A 27,550-nucleotide genomic window follows, 5' to 3' on the forward strand; every position below is an offset into this window, starting at 1 on the left:
TATAAAAAAATGCATTGCACAATTTAACAGACCTACTGAAAAGTGCTACATATCAACAGCACAACAGAAGTTGTCATGCAACAGAACAGGAAACCTAAGCAAAGCAAGAGCACAACCTGAAGTCCTCATACCTTCAAGCTTTTTTTTTTTTTGTCATTTTTTCTTAACAAGAATGAATTCCATTCACTTAAAACACATTTAAATACAAGGTTAGAAGAAGAAAACAATCTATTTATTAATTGTATTGTTAAAAGGCTTGCTCATAACATTGATATCTTTTGACTGAAAACCTTATTCATGTTGGAAAAGTTCAGATATAAAAAGTTCAGACAGTGGCTAGAAATTAATTCCATTCTATACCAAAGGTGTGTTTCTTTGTAACTGAAGTTACTGTAACTGTAACTGAAGAACTCAAGTTTTACAGATAAAGCTACAGTTTGGTTCTATCACTTCTGCTCTACACAGTACATGAGCAGAAAATCCAACCAGAAAACTAGACCTTTAACTGATGTTGTGGGAAAAATATTAGGGTCCTATTAAAAAAAACCAAAGCAAATAATCTCCTCTGCAACTCAAGTGTAAAAATTCAGAAGTAATAGAAAAACTCCTGATGCCTCACCTAATTTAAAAAACTTCTAGAAGTTATCAACAATTGTCCACAGTTCTCCAGACTGGTGCAAATGAATCCCTAAAGAACCTGAACTGGATGTCACCAGCCTTTTGTTTTTTGGTGGTTTTCCATGCAAGAAATGTGGGAAGGAACAAAAAAAAAAAAAAAGAAAGAAAAAGGAGAAAACAGTGAAAAACCCATTCAATTTTCAGCAGTACCTTCTAGCTGACAACATCAAGGCAAGAACTATCCCTCCAGAAACTGAGAAAGTCAAACAGCCTTCAAGGAAGCATTATCTTACTCAACATTTCTGCAGTGAGCTTCCCTCTCCTGTTCTCAAACTCCTTTTTAGGAGTTTTGGGCTTTAAAAGCACACAAAATTAAATTTACCTGTCCCTGTCCCTTCTACCACATGTGAACACAAACACACACAGAGGAATGTAAAAAAACCTAAAGATACAAAGGGATGCAGTTTTCCAATACATTTGACAGCCCTTTGTCATTTCAAAGACATCTTTTTCTGTCTCAGATGGAGAGGTTTAAGGCCTTGCCTGTTTCCTGGGTTTGGCAGAGCAGAGATTATGTCCATGTGTGCACAAGTGTTCCTGCACATGGCAGTGCAGAGGGGTGGTGGATTCAGCAGGGACAATGCAATTTTTTCCAAACATAGAAACAGTTACTCACAACCTCAGTCTGAAAGTGTCACAGTAATGCCACACAGATAAAATCCTCTAAAAAGCCAGGGAAGCCCCACTTCCTCCATTCTCTGAATTTTCCACACAGCATCATTTTAGGGGGAACAATGGATGACTTATGATTAACCAAATGCACACATGACACCAAGATCTAAGGCACAGATGGAAACATTCTGGCAGCCCCCTCCTTCAAGGAAGCCCTCCCCAGGGGTCTAGAGAAGCATGGAAGAATATTCCAGTCGGGTCACATGGTATTGACCAAGAATCCTTTGGTTTTGTGCAGAGATCAGACTGTCATGGTGAAGTGTGCACTTGTCTCTGATCCTCCTCCTCAGAAATTCCTTCAATTCCAGTTTGCTCCTGGACTTTCACCCCTTACTCCTCCTGCTAAAAGGAGGCCAATAACTACAATACAAGCTAATAACTACACCAGATAATGCCCAAGTTCTCCAGAATTTGTCTTTGGGGTGGGGCCATCTACAATTTACCAATTAATACAAATTGAGGTCAGAAGGAAGCAGCAGACAATCCCATATTGACTTTGTGCATATCACAGGCCATAAATAAGTTGTAGTTATTTAGCCACTCATTTACTGAGTGAAACATGTTGGATTTGACAGAATATAACTTATATTCAGCTATATGGGGGTTCTCCAAAAGTTTAGCACCAGACAGATGTGCAGCACCTGCAATTCTGTGCAGACTATAGGCACTGTGTGTTTGGCTTGCTTGCTTTGGTGACACTGAGGAAATCAGAGTGTTTAAATCAAAAAACTTCGGAAAAAATAAAGTATTTAAATTCCTCCATGGGTAAGAAAGACAGATTAAGGTGTTTGAACATAAATCAAAGTGGAAAACTATGCAGGAACTAATACATACGTGGTCCATCTCTTTCCATATCAATCTTTAGTGGTTCTACTGTTCAGATGTGAGACATAAACCAGCTTTTTTCCTCCTGTGTTTCCAAATGAAGTGAAATCACTGTCCTCACAAGGCTGACTGACAAAAGAATTCTGATCTGCAATAACAGGGTGACAAGAACATATTGAATCACTGCTTCAAAGAGCAGCCCCATCATTTCTGGTAATTACACTAGTGGAAAGTATCTTTTCACTTTTCCTTTCCTCCCTCCTACACTCTTGCCTAAGTAAGCAACACTTAATTTTTTTCTCTTTAAGATTTGCAGTTTTTTAATAGTGCTTTGAGTTTGTTTCTGCACCACAATTTGTTAAACAAGCACTTCCCCTCCACTCATAACCAGCTCACGGTGCAATCTGATTGATGAGTTTTCCCATCCCCATCAAAACTGGGAATGGACAAAGTTTTCGGCAGTTCAGGTGAATTACCCCTGCTGTTCCTTTAAGGTTGCTTTCAGTTTCCAACCATTCATGAGCTCTGGTATGTCAGGGTCTCAGTTCTCAGATGCCCCTGGGCCCTGAAGGATGATTGTACTGCACTGTGATTGTTGGGACAGAACTCCCACGTCATCGATACCAGAAATGCTAAAAATCACACACCATCACTGCTGACAAGCAGGAGGCCACACTGCAGGGGAGGCATTAGAGAATCTGCTCATCTGAAAAGGTCAGCAGAAACACCAGCTCTTGGACAATGCTGCTGCTTTCTTGCTCGAAACCCACACATGTTTTTAACAGACAGTGAGGTCCTCTGCAAGGAAAGGACATAAGGGACATCCCCAGCTCATCACAGTGTAAAATGATTTTACTGGAGTCAAATTCACAACTAGTGATAAAAATGGGAGGATTGAAAGCACTGATTCAAAAAATTATTTACTTATTAACACTTCTTACCCAGATGTATCCAAAAGAATATTGCTTAATTGATTACAACATTATGAATGATCTGGGAATGGATCCCTCCAGAAAATCTACTCACTATTTAATTACTATGACAACCTTTGCACACCATTCCTGGGCTGAGGCTTGAAATTTTGTTGCTTCTGTGACAGGGACACAAGTTTTCACATGTGCCACAAACTTCAATAATTTGTCAAATCTACTGTAAAAAAAGAGAAAGAAAAGCATGTCTCCCAACACAGCCTGCACAGAGGAAGCTGTGTTGGTACAAAATTGCCATTCTGCCTTCCCCTTCAGTCCTCAGTCCCTCCATGCAGGGGGAGGCTCACCTTTTGTGCCTTGCCCTTCCTACAGTGCTGCTCTCACTGAAGGAACTCTGCAAGGAAAGCCATTAGCTGCAAGAACTCAGGACAAAGGAGAAACAAGAACAAAAGCTCCACCTGTGCTCAGCCCTACTCCCCAGCCCCTTTGTTTCCCTCCAAACCTTGGCCCACCAAGTGGAGGAGATTGGGGACAATGCTGAGAAAAGCTCCTTTCCCCAAGGAGACCCTACTGAGCCCATTTCAGAGTGTGCAAGCCCCAAGTGCTCCAGTTATTCCTCATTCTCCCACTGTGAGAGACTGCACAGCACCTCCAGCCTGCCCTTGGAACTGGAAGAAAACTGCTCAAGGGAAGTGTTCCCACTGTTTGCAGAGCTCTGAACAATCAGGATCAAGTTGTGAGTGGAATTAAAAGGGTCATGGGATCATCCAGACTATGAACAATCAGCTGGAATGAACATCCCAGTGCTGTCCCAGGATGGACAACCACTGCTGGCACGGGACTCAGACCTGCAGCAGAGCACAGTACATGCTGAGATTGCCACAGAAAAATGTTAGGCAGTAGTCTGAGTTTTAAACTTATTTTTACATGTTCTATAATTCATGTTGAATAGAACCTTTCCATACAGACCAGGCCTAGCAAAGTCCTTCAGGTTTTTCAGACAGAAGGCAAAAAGAAGAAGCAAAAAAAGACAAAGAAGCAAAGAACTGACTGCGAGTCTGTGTGGTTTGATATAGCTTCTGAGATAATAAAAAAGTCAAATTTTTAACATTACAAACTCAATTCTTGTCTCTGAAGTGCTACTACATTTACCTATGGATGTGTTTTATATGTGCACATTTTGTGAGGATGGCAGCTGAACTGTGCAGAGTGCAAGAAAATAGTTAACTGATTAAACTGATATAAATTCATGTATTTATCCTAATTGCAGAATTTATACAATCTAAAACTGCTTTCTTGCACTTACTGCACAGCCTGCTACTCCCTTGCAATGGCTATATAAAAAAAAAAATTAAAAATCAGCTACTTTATTTACTAGAAAATAAAGCACATCTTGAAACTGATCAAATGCAATGATACACTCATTAAAAAATACACAAAACACAGCCTGAGATTTTAATTCTAGTATTTTTGCCATGAGTTGACGTCACTGACAGATTTTTCTTCTCCTTTGGTTTTTTATATGATCCTGTTTAACAATTTCCACTATTCAAGTAAAACACATGGAACCAAATACCAGAGAACAAAATAAAAAGCACATTTTGCTTCATGAAATCAGAAGTATTTTTTCCCCTTGAAGAGCACATTCCTTGGTGTACAGGATTTACACTTCAGAGAACTGAGGGCGTTCCATTAGTTGCATAAGGATGCATTGATGGAGATCTATTGCTGCCTGCAGGGCTCAAACCTGCTGAGTTTACCTGAGCTTGGTGTTTTTTCTCACTGACAGAGCACAGCACAGCACTGGAGAGGAACCCAAACGTTCTGACAACGCCGCATCACCTGCACCTCTTCGCAAGGCAGGGCCGGGTGCCCTGAACAATGTCTCAGGTGATGGAGAGAATCCTTTCTAAAGTGCACTGACTGGAGGAGCCTGGGCAGGCAGGGCCTGGCAGGTTCTCCACCCCTGGGACAAGCACCTCGGTGTCTTTGGTTGTTAGGTCTCCCCAGCTCTCTTGTTCACCTTCGTCACGGCCTCCCGCGCCTGCTCCGGCAGCCGCGACGGGTCCGACAGGATCGAGGTGCTCCTGCTCAGCTGCCGCAGGGTGTTCAGCACCACTACAAAAAAAAAAAAAAAAAAAGGCAGGAAAGCATCAGGAAAAGCTATTAATCTGACTGATCTCTCTTCTGTAAAATAGAGCACCCCTTGACAGCTATAAATGTAAATTAAATACTAGCTGAAAGGCAAGAGGGAAAGAATCAAGCAGTGATGTCTAAACAGAAGGTCACTCCAAAGCTGAATACAAATCTCAGAGGTCTTCCCTCATTATGAGATAAATCACACTGCCAAACATACTCCAACTAGAGCCAAGTTTTTGAAATTTAAATGTAGTTAAAGACTGTTTAAATTCTGGTATATTCAACAAATTTTTTTTCTGTCTTCACAGTCAAAAGAGGCTCTTTTTTTTTTCACTGAGCTAACAAAAAGGAAGTGAAAGCCACATTCAGCATCATGTGCTTTCTTTGCCATCAGCCTTTTAAGAAATGCTATTATATCATACTTTCAGTGAGTTGAAAAGATGCTGCAGGGAACTTCACTTACTTGGCCTCAGAACAGGAAGAGAACAGTGCTGATCCAACCAGGCCAGTGCAGTTTCGTTCAGATCCTTAAAGCTTGTTGTGGAAACCATCCCATTGAAGGACTCAAACAACGGCTTAATAATAATGCTGAACTGCAAACCATCAAATGTTAAGGGAGGCAACAAAGGGGGAGTTCAAAACATTCTGTGGGAAAGGCTATGGCAGAGAAAACACTGGATTTCTAAATGGACTTCAACTGCCAGAGGGATTGCAATGTTGAAAAAATTGAATAATTTTAAAATATCTTAACACTAAGACTGAGAAAAAAATTCAACCTTAGTACCTAGTGATATTCACTATATTTTGCAAAATTCCTCCACACAGACCTGAGGAGGAAAAAAGGAAAAGGGAATGTGCAGGTTTTTGAACAGCTTCTGTAACTGTAATTTTTCTTCCCCTGAAATCCTTGCTATTGTGTATGTACGTTTCCCAAAAGCCAACCAGAGCTGCAGTTACAGCAGAGCCCTCAAAAGATTTCTTGCAGTACAATAACCTAGCAAGAAAACCTTCCCTCTGCATTGCATTTTTTACTTTGCAGTTACCTCCCACAGTAGAGGTGAACAAGGTCTGCAAGAACCCATATCCACATGCAGATGTGCATGAAAACTGAGGACATCTCCTATTTAAGTAACTCAGCTTGAAGTCACAGCATCAGAATCCCAAGTTCTTGGCTCTAAAACTACCAGGACCAAAGCCCCAGTTCATCAGGTTGGTATAAAAGGATACAATCCAAAACTTCCAGTTCTGCAGGGTCCTGCTTCTCACATACTCATCAAACATCTTCCTCATGTGGTCAAACCTCTGCCGCGTTACGGGAACCCCGGTCGCAGGGAGCTGCTGCTGGCAAGAACTGAGAAGATGTTTGAAGGTCAGAATCTCACCAAAAAGGACACATTTCTCTTCCAGACTAAACTGCAGCAGGAAAAAAGTGCGTATTGCTGGTATCTCTGGTGGAGGGGCTTCCCAGTGCATGATCCCCCCCAGAGTGTAACTGCTCCAGTCAGGAATAAAAAATGTTTTCCCAACAATTTTGTCTATATTCATGCAGCAAAGTGATTTATCAAGCTGCTACAAATAACAAAACTGAAAATAAAGTATAACATAGAACAAAGTAATTTTGGGCATACCTTAAGGACAAGACACATTAGGAGTCATGGAAAAATTTACAGTTACTCCTAAGCAATGTTACAGAATAAGACCCAACAGAGATTCTTATAAAACAGGCCAATTTAAAATAAAACTAAGCAGACTTCCTTATATTTTGCAAGAAAAACAAATATATTTTGATTTACTGCTAATTTTAACATCATGCCTAAGCCAAAAATTTCTGCAGATGGAAGTAAAGCCAGTGCAGTTCTCAATGTGCTTTGCAATAGTACATGATCATAAACCCACAGAGCAAACTGAGGCACTGGGAAGGTGAAGTGAGTTATAACAGTTATGTTCAGCCAGTGGCAAACTTCTGGAGCCCAAGTGTCTTATGTACTCAATCACAATATTATATAAAAATTGACTGCATTTGAGAAGAAAACTGCAGAAAAGCCATTGTGAAGAGTGAGAGTTCAATCATCAATGAGCTTTATAAAAACATCCTTGCTGACTTCTTCTCAGAACTATTCTGACCTGACACATCCTCCCTGATGCTGCCACTGTTGCGCATTCCATGCTCAAAGCTTGCTGAAAATCCACACACTTTGCACCAGTGCCCATCCCACAGCAGCTCTGCTTGAAGCTGGCAGCAGCTCTGCTCTGCCCAACACCCATCTGCTCCCTGGTGTGGCACTGAGCCCCCACTCCCTGCTGCTTGGCACCCCTGAAGCTGCTGCTCCATCCCTGGGAGATCCCAGCTCTCACAGGATGGTGGCGTTCAGCTCCTCGATTTCCTCCCGGAGCCGCCTGGTTTCCTCCTGCATCTGGCTCCTCTCCTGCTGCAGCTTGGCAATGTATTCCACCGTCTTCTGGAGTGTGATGGCATGGCTGATCTAGGCCAAACAGACACACAGCTCACTTCCTGCAATCACCTGAGGTTCATGATGAGTTTGTCCTCCTAACCTGCACTCCAGCACCTTTTAGTTTTCCTTCACTGTGTGTAAAAGGGTCAGGCAGAGCAAAACACTTCAGATACTCAACTCTGCATTTCACTGAATCCTCTTCAAACTCCAGTACAGAGAAATGTGGCTGTAGGGGTTGTCTTCTTCCATAAATTACATTTCTGCTACTTTGTTGAAAGAAGTATTTTAATAATTTAAAATGTTTTATTTCATTATCTGTCCTCTTAAAAATATTTACAGTTTTACTTAAGTAGTGAAGTATGTGCTACATCTCCAGACAGATTTATACTGCTGGTAGAAGCACTGCTTTAAGTTGATAATATCAATTATTTAGTTTGGGAAACCTGAAGTTACTAAACAGAAGGACCCATCAAAAGAGATAATAATACTCTTCAGTTTGGAGGTACCAATTAAACATCTGTACTTGAGAAATAAAATAACCAGACATTTCAGTAAAGCTGAGTTTTCAAAAAGGACTTCCTTTCAAATAGGCTATTCAAGTCAGGAAGTGAAATTCTGACAACATATCACCTAAATTTCTGAAACTATAAAAATTATAAAAACAAATCAACATGTTGCACAAAAAGCTTTCATATTTTGCATGCCTCAAAGCCACTGGTATTTAAAGGACACTAAAGATTTTGTTGTGCAGATACATCTGTATTTCAATTTAGTGAACTAAGTTGACTGGTGTAGCCAGAGTAAGTTTTTCATCTGGACAAAGTCATTGGACAATGAGAAATCAGTTGGGAATTTTTTTCTCTGTGAACCCAAGCACAAATGACAGGTGAAAGGGGGAAAAAAAGGCCCTGATTTTTAAGATAGCTGGGTGGTGTAAAGAGTCCTAATGAGATTTTCCAAATCATCTGAAATGACCATGCTGGGAGGCAGAGATCTCAATGGTGCAGGAAATCCTAGGAATTTACCTGAGCTTTACCATTCTACCTCTGCTCACTGTCGAGTTCCAGCAGTGTGCTCTCTGCTGTGCTCAGCTGGCCACTCAGCAGTGAAATCCCTACATTTATTAACAAGACTTTCAGAATGGATCTTTCTTACATTTCACATCAAACTGTAAGTGCTGCTGTAGTACTTACCGACTTGGAGTTGGCTGACACCAAGCTGTTCAGAGCACTGAAACCAATCTTGATATTTGACCTTCGTTTTTGTTCTGAAAGATGCCTCATCCTTCGATTCTGCATAAATAAAAATCAGCTCAGTCTGTGCTGTTCTCGTTTATTGTTCTATTGCTATGACTATTTCAGCTACTCAATTCAGTGCCTTTTTTCTTGACTTGTTGGCATTCACAGCCTCCCCTGGAAAAACTCTCCAGAGTCTTAATAAAGAACTGACAGTGTGTTTGTGGACCAACCCACCTCTGACATCTGCACCTATTTTAAGCATCACATGCCAGGATGTCAAGGAGAAAATCTGAAAGATATTATATTACCTGGAGGTTCTAGACTTGTACAGCATGCATGTGATTTGCTACTTGCCAGCAAGGCACCGAAATGCTTGAAAGATACCATTTGTCTGTGGAGTGCTTTAGCAGAAAGAAAGGACACCCTACACATCCAGAACTGGTCCGGGCTGTGGCAGAAATACCTCACAATCAGTAACAAAGAAAACAACTGGCAGGATTTTTTAGGCACAGGAGGATCCTGCAGCCCCTGGATCCCAGGGCTGGGGAGCTACCTAAACACTGACAGGAGCTCCCAAGGTTGGTGCCCATAGATAGAAAAGACTTTCCAAGCTATAAAAGGAGCTCTAGTTTCTGCTCAGGCACTGGGAATACCAGATTATTCCAAGGCCTCTGAGCTGCCGAGGACAAAGGAGCAGCTGGCAGATCCCTTCCCAAAGCTGGGGCCACACCGCCGCCCTGTGGCTCCTGCCCAGCTCAGCTGGAGCCTGGGACAGCCGGAGATCATCCCTGGGATGGTTACACTGTCACAGCCACAGCAGGGACACAGAAAAAAGATCCAGGAAGGAACAAAATTACTCCAGACAGGACTCTGAAAATCCCCACTGCACGCAGAGGTGTGTGTCAGGGGTGTGAAGGAGGTACAGAGACCATAACTGTAACAGCCCGGGGATTCTTTGCTCTGAGTCCCTCTCTTGCAGCAGCAGCCCAAGTTGGTCCTGTTGCTGCATCACTCAATTACTGCTTTTTCCTGGGAGTCTGCCACAGGAAACCTGGAATGTAGGAATTCCTGTAACAGAGTTTGCACTTTGAGAACCCGTTCCTGGAAGAGTGAGGCTTTCTGGCAGCAGGTCACCATCACCCCACTTTATAATGGAGGAAAGCAATGTAATAACGCAGTGAAGTGGTTGCCCAAAACCACAGAAAATGAGGTTCATGAGCAGAACTGAGATTTCCAGGGCACTCCATGCTTTGCCAAACTGAAATAACCACGTTACCTAGCAATACAGAACTATTTAATCAAACTAACAGTACAGAGGAACAAAAGCACATGTATCTGGAGCCTGGCAAATATCACAGTTTCTCTCTTGTCTTACAAAAGTTACTAACAGTACATGTCCAAAGCAATTCCTGTCAGAGCAAGTGTGTTTACATGGCTGTAAATCTGTGTCTTTGCTTTTCCATCTAGTGACCACTTTCCTACCATCAGCCAGCCCTACTAATTTGTTCCTTTGTTACCTTACTCTAGCAGCAGAACAGGCAGCACGCACAGCTTGTGAGCTCTCATGCCAAGCAAATCCCTGCCAACTTTTACAAGTAACTTGCAGCATGGTCAGCAATGGGCAGTTCTGATTGTCCTCTGCAACAGATCTAGACCTGAGTTTAGTCACTAGCTGTAGGTGTTAAACTTACCTTTCTGCCCCAGAGTCACCAAACTGCCATCAGCTCACAGGGTACACAGAGCCAGGGAAGCCAGAAGGGGGCTGGCACTTGCAAAACTGTTAAGTAATGCTCCCTCCCACAAGAGAATGAATGAGAAGGTTACAGCTGATTGTTCTGATGGGGTTTTCATGGAGAAGTTTCTCATACCAGCACAGAAAATGTCCTGACAAGGTCAGCTTGTGTGTGAGGTACAACCAGCACTCAGGTGCTATCTCTAGACCGCCGAGCTCTTACCCCAGTGATTCTCGAAGGGTTTTACAGGTGTAACTCGTAGAGTCTGTGAAGCTGCTTCTCTGTGGAGCAGCATAGCAACACTGGAGACATGTAAGTAACTCAGCAGGTCAAGAACTTCCCCTCCAGTGATGGCCAGAGCCCTGCAGACTGAAGAGCCCCAACAGAACAATGGCAAGAAGCCACAGTTTAGAACACTAAGCCTGAAACCTTTGACAAGTAAACTGACACCTGTCACAACACTCCTGTGAGCCAAAGCAGGAACTGCTGTCACAACCATAAGGACCTGCAGAGGTACAGCTAAGCCTGGCCCCTCTGGTGACACATCCCTGAGGAGCAGAGTAGATTAGTCTGACATTTTGGATTGCAGAGAGCAGCACAGATGCAGCAGCAAGCTAAGCTCAACACACAATGCTACTGTCCTGAAGCACAACTTTCTCTAGCTATGCTCAGACATCAGGACAGAAAAGTAGCTATGAAGGCAAAGAAAAGCCCCTCAAAGGAAAGGACACAGACCTTAAGTGCAGCCACAGCAGGGTCAGTGGCAGGTTTTCCTGAGCAGCTGTTCTGAGGAGACTGTGGACTGGGGCTCTGCTCAGAGGTGCAGGGGGAAGCCTGGCCTGAATTCTGACAGTCCCGGCCTTCAGAAAGGAAAAAACACAATACACATTAACAAACAACTTTCTGTAGCAAATGTAACTGCTGAAAAGTTTCTACTCAGAATTGAACTGAAATGCAGTCAGCAACCAAATTACACTGTTTAATGCAGCAACCACATGCTAGAAAACACCAGGACTGCTGGGAAAACTCAGGATATCATGTCACATGATACATCCTGAACAGCAAGATGTAATAGTCCTTTCACACACCTATTTCAGCAAGGCACGTTGGATGCACAGCTGTGACTCCGTTGTCCTGCTGGGCTCCCCCATTTGTCTCTAAAGGCCTGGGACATGATGGTGACACTTAAAAGCCACTTACCACCAGAACCAGCCCAGAGAACGCTCCACCGATGCACATGCAAAAGGAGTCTTTGCACTTACCTACAAGGATTGTGCCTGGGATCCTCCAGTCAAAATCAGAGCTATGACACTGAACAACAAACCTATCAGCACTTCCTAGACAGATGCCTTTCATTTCTTGGTGACTATGACAGCACATCCTTTTAGAAAGGAGCCACTTACAGGAAACACAAAATCACAGTTTGTGGGGATGCTGCACAGTCATTTAAGACAAGAATTGGAAACTACTGGATGCAACTGAAGCTGTGGGGTAGAAGGGCCTCAAAAGCTTTTCCTTCAAAAATTATCCAGAGATCCTCAAGGCCCATTTACACCCTGCCTAACCAACAGAAACACACTTCCATGTGCAGGGGAGAGAATGCTTACAGCTTTCTAACTTACTAGGTGTAGGTGAGGGAACTTGTGAACTGCTACAGTGGGAAGGGATGTGCTCTCCTTTCACCAACACATCTTGGACTACACTAGGAGGAAAGAGATGTGAGACTGTGGACTGGCTCTGTTGACTACTTGGTGCTCGCTGTGCTGGACCAACCAGAATGTTACTACGGAACTCCGTCACCCCGGGAGCCTGGGAACAGCACAGAGACAGCACAGAGAAAAACAGAGAGAAAGAGAGCAGGAGGGGCAGTGTGGGGGCAGAGGGAGAGAAGGGATGAGAGAAAGGACAAAGTGGGGGGAGAGATTAAGAAAGAGAAAGAGAGAAAGAGAGATTTGTTACCTTGCCTTTCACTAAAAGTAGCAAATTAATACATGATTAACAATCTGATGACATGAAACAAGGGCTAATATATAAGGAATTGGCAGGCACCAAAGTCAGGCTTCTGGCAGGAGACCAGTATCCTTTCATAACTTAAAGCAGTATTACAACACATCAACAGCATAGTATACTAAAATCTATCTCCATCTTCCTGCACACAACATATTGGGGAAACCCACTCACATACCCAAGGCACGTTTTCCAATATGGCAGTGGAAAGGTGAGCTCCCTGGGCTCCTTCCACAAACCATCCCCATCCAGAGCACTGTGAATACAGGCCTCCTTGGAATCTTACTGAGACAGAGCCTGTCAAGACTATAAAGTGCTTCCAAGCCCATGAAGTGGCTACATTAAAAACAAGCAAACATAATGCTGAATGCACAAATGCCTACGTTGGGTAACAGATGATTTACTGGACTCGTTACCCGCCTGAGCACATTATGGCTCTAACTACTTGCAAATAACAGGCCTAGAAAACAAATATATAATTTTTTTTATCTTCTCCTTACTCTGACAATTCCAGCTGGTGCAATTGCAACATTAGACTGAGACGTGGCTGGCGTCAAAATCCCCTCTCTTTTTAAAGGTGCTGGAGTTACAATCACAGCTCTGGACTGTCCCTGAAAGGCAGCTGAAGAACACAATTCAGTTAGAATAGTTAATGATACAAAAAAAAGATGGAAATTATTTTATATGAAATAACTTGTCATTAAACATGGGCATGGATCAATGGGCATCTATTTGGTACTATTTCACTGCAGTACAAAATGCCAGCAGTTTTCCAATAATCTCAACCCCTTTCATTCAGTACAAAGGACTTCAACACTCCAGCTATTTCTGAGTTTTCTAGCATCACTGTCACTGGTTCACAGTGAGTTTACAGAGGTATGTAGTAATTCAGGGAGATACAAAGTGTCTTCATTCTGTCAGAGCTGGGCTTGACAGGAGAGGAACATCTTCAGCTCTCCTCTTCCATCCACACTTTGGGATCTCAGGCTTGCTCTGCTGGCCCAGAAAGGGTCAATGACTCCATACCTCATGCTTCCTCATACATATATATATCTTAAATCCTTGCCCTCAGCACTTCAGCCTACCAGCTTCTTTCACTATCTGGTTTTATAGCTGCTTTAGATGACACACAACCACAAGACAACCAAATGTGATTGGGAATCAGCATCAAAATTCCACAAAATATGCTAAAGAACCAAGAGTCCTGCAGTGCTTAGGCAGCTAGAGGCAATTCTGAATAGCAGCAAATGTCTCCACATGAACCTGTGAAGTTCTCCATGTAACCAATGAAGATGTGCAGTTACTACCACAGCATCCATGCTGACATTGTTCTTGCCTAGTCTCAACAGAACATGACTGACCATCCTAAACTGTCACTAAGGGAAGAATCAGGCAAAGATACAGCTTCTGCCTGGGTTTTGATAAAACTGAACCAAATATATTTGGCTTCACTCCTGGCTGCACTGGTTCAGCTCTCCTTTGTACAAAGAAAGTCTTGATGCAGGAGAAGTGTCAGCACAGCTGAGCCCCTGCCAAGCCACCTCTCTGCAGCTCAGCATCAGGACCCTGAAGGACACACAGCAGGACAGGGAGACAGTGCAGGATTATCCAAAGTCCCCTCCCTGACAGTGTCACCTCTGCCTGATAACTGTGTTTTGACTCAACTGGAGTTTCTGCACAGCCTCCAGAAGAGAGGCCTGGGGATTGCACAAACCTTGTGCCAGCCCTTGTGTGGCTCTGTCTGGAGGAGAGCTCTGTCACTGACACAGGGAGTTCATCCTTTGAGCATTCCCACATCTAAAGCTGGCATCACAACCTTTCAGCAGTTCACTGACATTCATCTGGACTCCTGATATCTCTGTTGACCTCAAGAGCCTACTCTTACCAGTGTATTAATGCTGCTGCACAGGCTTAGCCTTTCTGACTTCCACATCTGGGGACCTGCAGCAACCAGCAACAATATTTAGAAGTCGTAGAAGTCGCTTTACATGATTTATGTTTCTGTCCTACATATGCATCTTTTGCAGATTTTCCTCTCCAAATCAGCACATTTATCATGAAGTGGTGATAGCAGTGAAGTCTTGCACCTGATGAGACAATCTGTACAGATTTTTGGGTCCTTATACCACACAGCATTTTTAACACAAGACATAATGCAATTTGCTTTACACTCAGGAGATGATTTGTTTGTCCTGAACACAAATTACAGGCATAAAGGCCTCAGTTACAAGTACTGATGTTTATTCTGTTTCCAAAAATAAAGCTCTATATTTATATAAATTCTTGGATTTGTCCCCTGAGCTTGATGTGCCAGTAGTTTAGGAACACCATGATCCCCAAATACATGCCATTAATCTAGATGAGAAACAAAGCCACTGGTTGTGATGGTCTAGAAGTAAATGGTGGAGCACTGGGAAAGTAATATATGGGGTGAGGAACAATCCAGGAAGCCCTGAGAAAGCAGGAGTAAAGGCTTTCTGAAAATGAGTTGCCTACAATCTTTACTAGGTGAGAAATGCATGTCTCAACTGCTGAAGGTACATGAAATGTTGTTTTATAACACACTGCCATTAACACCCTTGTGCTTTTAATCATGGACCAAACTGATTCCAGTGACATCCTAGAATTCCATCTGGGGTCTGTTCTTCTCCTGAATGGTGATTTTTCTTTTAGGTGGGTAACCTTAGTGTCAGGCCCTGGCAGACACACCTACTCCCAAGTAAAGCCTTTTTAACATTAGTCCTCCAGGCAGACTTTTTCTTGAATTATTGTTGTACATTTCAAGTGGCTGAAGTCACTTGGCCCCCAGCCAGTACAAGTCTAAAAACAGACCGCAAAAATCCCAAGAAGAGTGTTCTGACTGTCCTGCTCCAGCCTTGAGCTTTCCTACAAGAATCACCTCAAGCTAAATTCTCACTCCTTATCTTGTTATTCTTTGCCTTGTGCAGCACCAGTGGCTCCAAATCCCACCCAGTGTGGAAGTCCCAGGTGTTCCTACCCTGATATGAAACCCACTCCTGACTTAAAGCATCTCAAGAGTCTCTAGACTGCTTGAGACAAAGATTTCCAGCTCCCTCAGGAGAATCTCCTCCTCCGCTGTGGCTGAATGCTTTGAGGGGCAGCTAATCACAACAGCATCACTCCTAAATCCAGGGCTTCTGTGGGGCAGGAGCACAGAGCTGGTGCAGCTACACAGCCCATCACAGATGACACAAAAAGAGACCCCCTTGTGCAGGTCAGCTTTTCACACTCAACCAAATTGCTTCCAATCCTTGCAGCAGTCCAGAGCATCTCACTGAACAGTGCAGCCACTGCATTCAGCCAGTGGATTCAAGGGTTCCATGGACACACTCAGAAGCTCTATTTTAACTTAATATGTAAAACAAGAAAAGAAAGAAGGTCTTTTCCTCCTGCTAGTCCCACTCAGAAAACAAAACCATCCTCCCACACTGCTCCTCACCTGGGGTGATGAAGGCATTCTTTACCACTAAGGACACTGTTTCAAGCTTCGGAGCAGGCACTATTTTTTGTGACTGTTTGGGCCTTGTCCCAGCACTGGCCAGAGGAACAGGTTTGGGGAGTGCAAATGTCAGCTGGGACTGCAGCTGGGGCCGGGGCTGCCCCTGCACAACAGCAGTCTGGAAGGCCAGGTTACAAGGCACTCCTGCCCCCGGCTGCTGCGTGGCCAGGACCAGGCTCTGGCTCTGGCTCTGGCTGAAGGTGGTGGCAGGGGCGTTGTGGGTCAGCGTGGCAGAAGCCGTGTGAGTGATGACCGAGGATTCACAGAGGCCGAACTTGGGGGTTTCTGGAGCGGCGAAGGCGGCGGGAGCGGGGCTCAGGCTGGAGCTGAGCGGCACCGCGGGCAGCGGGGACGGCTGCTGCGCGCTCGGGGGCTGCAGCAGCGGCAGCGGCGGCTGGAACACTGACATAAAAGTTTGTGGCCCGCTGAGAGACGAGTCAGGAGGGAAGTCTGCTGGCTGGATGAAAGATCCCCCACTTCTAATGCTGGAACACTGGTCAGCAACGACGTCAGGGATGACAGGAGCAGGTACTGAGGAAGGAATCAATCCGTCACTGATGTTCCCTGCTGGAAGCGTGCTGGGCAACGAACCCGACGGCAGGACAGGAGACTGAGAGACAAGGAAATATCACTGACTCAGACATGTCTGAACTCCTCCTGAGAGGACATGGCTCACGTCAGAGCCTTGTGTTTGAAACCTCTCTTACCTGGGAAGAATGGCTGCTGCTGTCTGTGGTAGCTGAGCTGACAGCAGACACGGAAGGGAAATAATTACTGGAGCGACTGGGCGTGAATAATTCTGAAATATGAAAAGCCACCTATTAATTTTCTACTTTTCATACTTAAGATACAGCATTGCTAGATCCTAAAATTCACAGGAATATCAGTATTATTTAGCAAATAATGAAACCATAAGCTTTTTGCTTCATACAACTGCTACTGACTGAGCAATGAATTGCTGTCTTCAGAGGAGCTGATCTCTTTGGGGCTGACTCCTTCAATTTTCATGCAAACTGGGACAAGGCAAAAATCAGTCCTGTTAAAGGCTCATCTACACACAGACAGCCAAGAGCTGATCCTCAGTGAGTCCCACAAAGTACAGTGATCTGATGCAGACTGCTTGCAGAGCCAAAAAAATAGATATGACTCTCCTTCCATGAAGATCCATAACCATCAAAGTTGTCAGCAGTAGTTTAGTGTTATATGGAATTCTTGACAGTACCATAAAACATTCAAAGACAAACAAAATGTTAAATGTCTTCATCACTAAGAAGTGTGAATGGGGAAACCTTAGATGCTTGTAAGACTTAAACTTTTTTTTAAAACCTAGTTCATAAATCACTGCAATATTTAAGAAATTAATGAACTATATAAATTATTCTTACCCTGAAAAGGCTCAAAAGTATCCATAAAATCAAAATTTGGCTGGAGAGGAATAAGCCCTGGTTGAATCATGTCAGCATTTCCTAAGTGTCCTGCAAAATTCAGGAGACAGATTAGATTAGCTTCCCATCACTCACATAATAGCAGCAGCAGGAATGAAACACTCCACAGCCAGGCTTGGCCAAGATGTTACAGAAAAACTGCTGCTGAAAGGAACTGAGCATCTGCTTCTCTTCAGAGCTGCAGCACAGTCCAGATATCAAAGCCATTGAGGAATGAAACTTTCAATTACTAAAATAGAAGAGGTGAAACCTGAAGGCTCTAATTGAGCTGCACTACACAAAACCTTACTGGAAAGCACAGCCTGATCTACCACAGCTCATAACAGAGTATTTTAAAGTAAACCATCATCCATTTCATTTGCCTTGAGTACAATTCATGTAAACCATGCCTGCTCTGGAGTTGCTCAGACATCCCTGCAGCAAGGATGGTGAACAGTGGACATGTGCTGTCCCATCAGACAGTCAGAGCCTCCAAAGAGAGTTGAACAGCTCTTGGGATTGTTTGTACAGATGAAACTTGCACTGATTCTTCCAGACAAAGCCAAACAAAAATACATAGGCACTCCCTTAAAAATACACACACAACTATGCTTTGAGATAAATCACAATGCCTTCACCACTGATAAAGTAAATACTGCTCTGAATAAAGATTTATTCAGAGCAACATTAGGGGGCAGGCAAAGCTGGGAGCAGCACATAAGAAGCTAAGACAGAAATTAAATTTGGATCATTTAGTGGGATTCTGTAACCTACAGAATCATAAGACAGCTACATTCCCTGACCTGTTTTTATCTGTATCAGCAATATAAGACAGATTTCTTAGGCAAGACTACAGGAGCAGCAAAGCAACAAAGCAAAGTTTTTGTAGGGTTTCTCACTGCAGCAAATACCTATGTCCCTGGAATTTGGCCAGGAAACCAGCTGATGTGAAGAGAGCGTGGAGAACAGGGTGTCGGTGAACTCGGACATGAGCATGTCTGCATCCAAGAGGCTGCCTTCCTCCATGGGGACAGGGGTTTCTCTGCCATACCTTCTTTTCTGCCCGAGAACCACATCATCATCCTGTCAAAGGAAAGGAGGAGAGGTCAGGCTGCCTAGCAATGCCAAAGCAGTCTGGTGCACATCTATAAAAGCAGCCCTCATTTTTCACATTTTTAAAGGAAGAACCTCTCTTTGAGGAGCCATCAAACGGACAAACTCTTCAGCAGTGCTTCTGATACACCAGCAACTTCAGCTCACTGAAATACCACAACACTCTGGGAAAGATTTTTGCCCAAAACCCAGATATTGACTAGAAGGACATAAGACAAATAACAACACTTCTTTGTTTGATTGATTACACAAGTATTTTTGCCCCCAGTTTAACGATCCCTTGGTTTGAATAATGATTAAAAATAACATGACTAGCAAGAATGCAAAAAACAACTCCTGTCTTGAGAAATATATCTGAAACTTTGACTGGCAGTGAAGTGTAATTGTACTCCAAGTTTGCACAAGACACTTTTTGCCCATGAAAAATACAACACAATGTGACTTGGCTTACACATCCCTCACTACAGGCTGAGTTAAACTGCACTGCCTTGCAAAAACAGCAGAACAGTGCTTCTGACCACCAGTTTATATACCCAAAGTAGGTTTGATAGTTTAAGGGGACATACTATATGGTGATACCACTGTCCCTTTAACCATTTGTCCTTTTATAGGATCCTGGCATGTAATCTGCCTGAGCTGTGGGCACAGCAGGAAGATCTGCAAAACACAGCTCCCACATCTTCACAGATCCAGTTACACAAGCAAAGCAGCAGTGCCAGTTACAACTCAGTAACAAGATGAAATCATGTGCCAGCCCTCAAAGAGACTGATCTCTCTGGGCATGCCATGCTGATTCCCATTTCTTCTGTCACAGCACTTTACATTCAACCTCTCCTCCATCCAATTCAAGCTACAAATCTCACATTGCTCTCTGAGGCACAGAACATTAAGGTGTCTAACCTTAATTATAGGTTAAGCAAGATGTTCATTTTTAGATTACAATCAAAGCAAGCTACTGCACGTTACAGCTTTGTTATCTACTGCGGGTTCTACAAGCATAAATATTGCCACTTCTCAGTGGTGTTACCTACCCTGACCAAACTTGAAAGATCTTCATCTTTGTGTTTCTGTAACTGCAAAAGGAGAACAGAACAGATGGTGAAGTCAGAATAAGTCCTGTATGTGCCAGTGGAAGACCTGATTTTGCAAAATTTTAAAGATCCAATCATGCACAATCAGTCCCAGCACAATAATTTTTAGTTAAGTGGAACTAATCGGATGAGCATGTCTGTACCAGCTTATCATCTGTTTTAAGTACTCTTGCATGCCAGAAAAACTGATAGAAAAACTCAAAAAGCAACAACATACTGACCAAATTCAAGCAAACTACTTTCACTATGTAAACCAACAGACCCTTTTCTTGAAGTATGTTCTCCACTTGTGGTATTCCCTAATGACTATTTCAATTCTTCGTTTCCAGTATTTCCCCTCTGTTGCAATGGCCTGAGAACACAAACACATACCATGAATTACACAGAATCACATAAGGGCTGAATATTCAATACATTTCCAAGCAAATATTCAGGCATAAAAAATGCAAAAGAAAGCATGCTAATTCTGTTTGAGCTCATGTATCAGCAGCCCACACTGTCCCAGAGTTCAGCTATCACAGAGTAAATCTGACAGTACTAACTTCATCTTTCCCACAAAAACCAAACACGAGGTGACATCTGACTGCACTGTCAGCATTTCCCACAGCAGCTCAACCATAAGCAAGAGTTAAGAAATGGCAAAAAACCCCCCCTTAAAAATTAATTTACTGAAATATAATGTATAAAGCACACAATATCCTGTGAATTTCACAAGATCACATGCACAGACACACACGTAAGCAAAAGCTGCTATGAATGACACAAAGCAATAGAAATCTGATGTCCAGCTCAGGAGGGACCTTGCAGGCCACACTGATGGCAACAAAAGGATCACACGATATGGGTCTTCAATGTATCACAGAGAGCAGTGTGTAAGTTGGGGAGAGCAGACTAATGAGAGCCTTAACTTTGTGTTCGAGGGTCACTTTCAACACAAACATCAACACTGTTCTTTCAAAAACCTGAGACAGTTCCACAAATTCATCTGGAACTCCTCTGAGTTATAAATTACTCTAGAGTTATGCAGTATAGAGAGAGCCACATATTGCCACATCAAGGGGCCTCACTGGTTTTCTGCAAGGAGCCAGAGGGCAGATGTTAGTTTTCATTTATGTTTACAGGAGCACAAAAATGAAAGAACACAAACTCATATTTGATCTGTCTGCGAAACTACCTTGACACAGAAAAAGAAATTGCTTGTTCTTTGGAAACCACACCTCTCCAATTACATAAAATACAGAAAACTCTCCCAGGGTCACTTAGATTCAGTCCTGAAAATAGTCATCACTCTGATTTCCCACCGACTTCCAGGCAGAAGACAGCAAGGGCTGCCAAAACCTTAACTATTCAAACAGCACTTCTGTGATTTATGATTCACTAAACTACAACATTAACATAAGTCACACAGATAACAAATGTCCTTCTGGTTGCACCTTGATCATCCTAATGTGATGAACTCACGCAACCGGGTTCACTCTGCTTTTAATGGCTCCTTCTAAATAAAACCAGAGCACAGATTGGCTATGCTGCCCTTGTTCCCAGCAGACCAGAAAATCCTGTTACAAACTCCAGAGCTCACTGGGCTGTTCCCAGGGTTTCCCACACACCTCTGGCCGCCGGTGCTCATCGACATCCACGGAGCCGTCCAGAGGGGTCACAAAGTGGCACACGGGGTTCTTGCGCTTCTCCAGGTCTGAAACAACAACGGCAATGCAGGCGCTGAGCACGAGCAGGGCCTGCAGAGCTGTCACTGCAGTGGCAAGGTGTGACAGGGAGCCTAGCCAGGATTCCTTCCCGATGAACAACATGAAACGGGGAGCTCTCGGGCTGTGCTTGGAGCACTCAGCACATCCTCGGTGTGGGCACATCCAGGAAAGCCCTGATCCAACGGCATTGCCTCTGGAACATCAGACCGTGAGCAGATCCCCGAGCTTTTCACTAGGCAATAATTTCAATTCTCTAGTTCTCACCGGTGTCTCAGGGAAGACCCGCCCCCAGCACGGTACTTACACTGCATGTACCAGGCCCTCCAGATGGCGTTATTGAGACGGATTTTATCTCTCCACTGAAGCTTCAATCCCTTAAAATTTTTCCATTTTGGTGAAACCAACCTTCCGCTGCAACAAAACAGACAACAAATCATTCTGCTTTCAGGTTTTCTCTCCCCCTTCCTTTCAAGACAAAGCATCCCCCTAAACCAGCAGAACTCTCAGCAGATGAAACAACAACAAACCATGCTTGGCCAGTCACAACTTCTACTGTCCACAGCTCACTAAACCAGGAGCCAGAGATTAATCCAGTTTTCATGTGTCCTCCATAAGAACTAAGAACTGTCCCAACTGGTCTCAAGAATATCAGCAGGAATGAAATTAATTTCACCCACACTTTTCTCTTTGCCAGTACCTCACCTTCTCTAATCCCCACCTATGAGCTTCCACCAACTGGGATTGAGATTATTTAAAATTAAGAGGCTTCTCTGCGTGTTTGGTCAGATACAGTTCCATTCGATTTTCCAGGCTGGTAACACTGGAAAGGAGGAATGAAATGCCGGTTCTGGCCCATGAAAAAATATAATCCACCAATTTTACACTGCTGGTAATCAGAGCAGGGCACAAAGGAGTACCAACAGGCTAGCAACTTTTCTCCAAGGAAAGGCAAGGCTGGAAAAAGAAATGGTTTCTGCATGAATGCTCCTGGTAGATGGAAGGGAAATGGAAGGAAAAAGGACGAAGCAGCAGGGACTCTAGTAAGGACTGTATAAACACAAACTACCCAGCCCTTAAAACACACCTTTATGAATCATTCATCCATACAATTGACAGGGGAAGTAGGAAATACTCATAACTCAGTAAATTGCAAACCAGAGATTAAAATATAGGAACTATGCCTATCCCAGGTTTTCTCCCCCATTTTGGGAGATTTTAGCCCCACATCTTCTAAGTTTATGTCTCCTCTGCTGTTTGTGCAACCTTGCTATGAGGGAATTGGACCAGCAATACCAACTTCAACCCATACAACAACACGGGAAACAGGTTCACCTTGACACACCACGAGCATCAGGTCAAGGAGTGATGGACAGGAAGGAGTGGCAGGAGCAATGTCACCTACACACACTCTGCCCTCTCTGAGAGATCCCCTGAGCACATGGTCAGTCAGGAATGGTCTCTGTCATGAACTGCAGTGGCACTGGATGTACCAGCACAGACAGTGCCCTGGCACAGGCCATTTACCTCACACACTCAGTGCAAATGAACTCAGAGAGGAATTATTCATCCTTAAAAGATCATTTCACATTTAAGCTCTAAAATCGCTGTGCAAATAGAAGTACACCCTACAGAAGTGCAAGGCACTTCCCTTGGCTCACCAAAGCCCATGCATAGAGCCTGAGGGTGGAGAACTGATAATTCCCAGTTTCCTACTTGGTCTGGGAAACCTCCCAACAAGCAGCTCTTTTTAAAGAAACCTTTTAATAAAACTTGTAAGACTAAAACCAAGTAAAAAGTCCTCAGCCTAAACAAAAGCCACCAGAATGCCAGAGCAGCCAATAACAGGATATTAAACTAACATTTTTTCACATATTTGGCTCACCATTTCTTTCCTCCCTTGCTGACACCACAACTGCTCTCAGGTACTCCCAAAACTCTGACAGTAACAGAGGAGCAAATGCCAGGCTTCAGCCAAGAGATAGGTAATGAAAATCAGCTCTGCTCTTTCAATTTTACTACTATATAAAATGTCAGTTGTGGCAACAGGTTGTAGCAATGCATCAGTAGATGAGTTGTTTCCTGACTGATTTTTTTTTTTAACTCCTCATCCTCTTTAAAAATAAACTGCAATGCACAAGGAAGCAGATGCAGAGACCGGGTATGAACCTCACTAAAAGGAAAATTCCCAGCAGCAAGAGAGCAGCTAAGTGATAACGTTGTGAGCCCTGTCCATGCCCAGCTGCCCCTTTGGGGGTTAGGCTGTACACTCGACCATGCTACAAGGCTCTGCTGCAGCCTTTGGGACACTGGTGCTCAATAAAAATAAAGTACAAACAAAATTTGGTACACAAAATAGAACATGAGCACCCCCAAGACAAACACACTTGCTGAAGCAAGCAACTTCACTGACTGGAAGTGAGAGCAAACCATGTCAACTATTAGCAAGAAATAGAAAAATTATTTTTAATGTACTTGTGCTGTCACAGGGTTTTAAAACACTCAGCACCATCTGTATGGTCACAGACATTTAGGAAATCCTCCTGGATTATTTCTTTTCAGTAGTGCATCCATATGCCACTCTGAAATATATCTCCCAAGACTCCACTTCTAAATTTCACGATTTTTAGTTAATGGGAAGATGTCCAACTAGTTCATCTCACTGTTACCTAACCCATGTGTCAGAGCAGAGAGTGGATCTCCACCCATTTAATATTTCTCCCACCACTGCAAACTATCCCAACACCTTTGGTGTTCACTGCACAGCCAGCTCTGCCTCAGAACCACTGCAGCACACCTCATCTTCCCTTTCAAACCCAGACTAAAGCCCATCTCTTCCTGTTTCTCATCTGTACATTAACAGTTTGGAGACAGGAGATTAATGTGCTGATGCATCACCAGCACTGACAAAGTACCCACATGCCTTTGACTAAGAAATCTGTCAACTTAATGTTCATCTCTTCACAGCTCTGTGTGACTCGACAGTTTGCCAAAGCAACAAAACTCTAATAATCTGCACTCAGAATAACAAGAGCAAATGCTTTTCTATAAAAAGACTAAAAGGAATTGTAATCAAGTCTGGTACACTCCTGGCATCTTCAAAGAGCTAATTAAAACTGGAATTAAAACACAAATAGTTTAAAATATTTTCAATTACATTCTTAGAAAATGCTAAACAAGACTAGTACATCAAAAGAAGGAAGTGATTAAGAACCTATTCTTAAAATAATTATTATTTTTAGTTCCCATGGGAGCAAAACACAAGTCCAGCTTGAGGTCATAAGTGAAACGACTTCAGCCTCAGTGGAGAGGAATCAGCATGAAGCTGACAACAATATTTAGACACTATTCCAAATTCCAAAGTCAATGGAAAGTCAATTACTTTGAAAGGCACTGTGACTGAGAGCAGCTGCCTAACTGAAAGCAGTCTTCAGATTTTAAAGCAGCAAAACAACAACAAGGAAAAAACCCAAACAACTGGAGAGACCATCTGGCTGCTGCTCCTGCCAGTTCTGTAAGACCACACCAACTCCTACAGCAAACGTGGAGCAACTTCCCAACAGGTGGATGGTCCCCATGTACCTGCAGCACAACCCCAGAGCACGGCCCTGGTCCTGGCCCTCTCTCCAAGAGCTCTGCAGGGATGTGCTGCTCCCAACAAGGGGAGCAGGAGAAGATCCCAAGGGAGAACTGGGCCCAACAGCACACAGAACAAGCCAGGACAGCTGCACCCACAGCTTGTGGGAATGCTGGTGCTGCAGAGAGGGTGCCCAAGCTGAGCAGCACAGGGAGCCAGGCTCCTGGGTGCATCCTGCAGGGGATGCTGCTGCCAGCAGCTCAGCTCATGGAAGCAATGCTGAAGAATAGGTGACTTTCATGTTCTCCTCACTATCACACAGAGATCAAATCAAAGCAGCTGAAAGCCATCTGATGGGTGGCTTGCACTGCATTCCAGCAGCTCAGCTCAGTTTCCCATGTAGAAATCTCCACCTCCCGAGTCTAAATATCCTCATCAAGTGATTTGATCAGAGCAAACCAGCCAAAAGAGGTTTAGCTCAACAGCCAAGAGAGCTGGAAATCCCCTTGGATGCAGCAGCCCAAACGTGCTTTGGAGGAGTCGTGGGGCTGTCACAGGAGAGGCACCCGAGGCTGCCACTTCCACCAAGGAGTCCTGGATACACCAAGAGAGGCTGCAGTCCATTCCCAAGGTTTTCTAGAAGCATTTTCCCAGCTCAGGAACCACACCTCAGACAGCTGAGATCCACCTAGGCCAAGAGATAACAGGGCACTGATCTCTCACATCTCTGCATTTCTAAAACTCCAGTGGAAGCAGCTGTGTTATAAAACAACTACAAACCTCCAAACATCACAAAATTTGCAGCAAAGTACCAGAAAGAGACATCCACCGTGAGAGTGTGACCTGATTTCCTTCATCACCTTTGATTTCTAAATTTTTCTTCCATCAACTGAAATGTAATTAGGGAGCAGGTTTGTATTCTAACAGTACCCTGACAGGATCCATTTACAAGCATTGTCTCTGAGAATCTCATTGTTTTGTTCTAGGTTAGTAACACTCAGTTAATGATCTCGCAGGATATTTCAGTGATGCTTTGGACTTGGTAGAGACAGGGCTCTTTGTGTATCCTTCTTAACAGATACACATGAGATGCCATTCACTGCTGCAAAATTTAAACCAGTAGCCCTCCCTAGTACTCAAACAACATTCAATTAATAAACCCAATGCAGAACTCCTTCTGACATCTGTAGAAGCAGGATCAAGCTCTGAGATGAGATGACTCACAACAGAAGAATCCCCTGTTCTCCTCCCTTAATCAGATGATTTTAAGATGGACTTCAGTCAGCATAAATCCACATGACACAAGCACCCTCTGGATTTGGGCAGAAAGGGGCATTTATCTGCATGCAAACCCAGAAGAAATTTAGGGATTTTTCATTACTTATTAGCATTAAGACACGCCAGCATTTTATGAAACTGGTTTCTATAAAGAGCACTGAAGGGGCAGAGAAGCAGACTTTAAAATATTAACATAAATTCCATATATCCTCCACTTAACAAGTAGTTTAAATAGATGTTGATTAAATGGAAACTATATGGTATAGCATGGTAGAGCTTATGGGTTTTACACAGCTCAAATGCTTTATTCAGCTGTTTCTGATTCAACTTGCAGTTCCCATTTTTTATCTCCCTCAGAAATACTCACAACAGTACCAGAGCCTTATGTTTAAATCCTTTTCTAACAGTAATAGGGAAAACTTTGCTGTAAACATCAGCCTGAAAAATCCCCTTTCCCTGTTCAGAAAAATTTAGGTTCATTCTCCACACCATGACGTGTAAAAGTCGCTGAGCAGGAACTGCAGCTGGGAAATGATCCTGGGATTGTAGCGAACTAAAAGCTGCACTGAGTAAGAAGTTTTTGAGATCCCCTCTGAGGATGGGATGCAGGAATTACATGAATTACATGCCCATGGCTACAAAGTGTGTGAGTGACACAGTAGAAGTAGGACATGGATTTTTTTGATGTGCTTTGCACATAAACCCCTCATTTCCACCCTCTCATCTTTCACTTTTTTGGTACAAGGAAAATCTCTGGCTACATTTGGCTCCCAAGTTTAGGAGTGTGTTGTTTTTTCTCTTCTCCTCAGAGAGCACCTTGCCAAGATCTATGGTACATGGAATTTAAACACAAACCTCCAAGCACTGTGGATTAGATTCCACAGGCCTGTCCTGCTGCCCAAATATGTACTCCCAGAAGTCCCAGCAGATAGGCTGGAAAGCAGCTACTGCATGTCTGCAGGAACCGCCTCTACAGATCACCAGAGTCGAATGTGCTATGGTTGTAAGCAAATTATTCTGTTTTCAAATCTGAATTTTGTCAATTCAGTTTATGGGAACAAGCTACAGAAATGTCCTTTGCTTTCCTGTTTAGGTAATGGATTCCTCCTGCCCTTGTGCTAAAACAACTCTTTTTTGCCTTATTAGCTCCAGCCTCAGAACCCACTTCCT

The 27,550-nt window shown here is 43.4% G+C and overlaps 1 protein-coding gene across 1 annotated transcript in view; it reads right to left on the minus strand.

Moving 5' to 3' along the window:
• MLXIP (MLX interacting protein) overlaps positions 1-27,550 on the minus strand; it is a 43,761-nt gene continuing 16,211 nt past the window's right edge. Inside the window, 17 exon segments of the mRNA XM_084216911.1 lie at positions 1-5,127; positions 5,130-5,222; positions 5,707-5,836; positions 6,471-6,594; positions 7,599-7,726; positions 8,890-8,988; positions 11,403-11,527; positions 12,290-12,476; positions 13,175-13,296; positions 16,135-16,804; positions 16,902-16,993; positions 17,580-17,669; positions 18,530-18,701; positions 19,763-19,804; positions 20,085-20,174; positions 21,430-21,515; positions 21,833-21,939. Coding sequence (XP_084073037.1) covers positions 4,991-5,127; positions 5,130-5,222; positions 5,707-5,836; positions 6,471-6,594; positions 7,599-7,726; positions 8,890-8,988; positions 11,403-11,527; positions 12,290-12,476; positions 13,175-13,296; positions 16,135-16,804; positions 16,902-16,993; positions 17,580-17,669; positions 18,530-18,701; positions 19,763-19,804; positions 20,085-20,174; positions 21,430-21,515; positions 21,833-21,939 — 2,494 coding nt within the window. The 3' untranslated portion in view covers positions 1-4,990.

The sequence above is a fragment of the Fringilla coelebs genome (genome assembly GCF_963513975.1).
Source record: "Fringilla coelebs genome assembly, chromosome: 17".
Classification (NCBI taxonomy): Eukaryota; Metazoa; Chordata; class Aves; order Passeriformes; family Fringillidae; genus Fringilla; species Fringilla coelebs.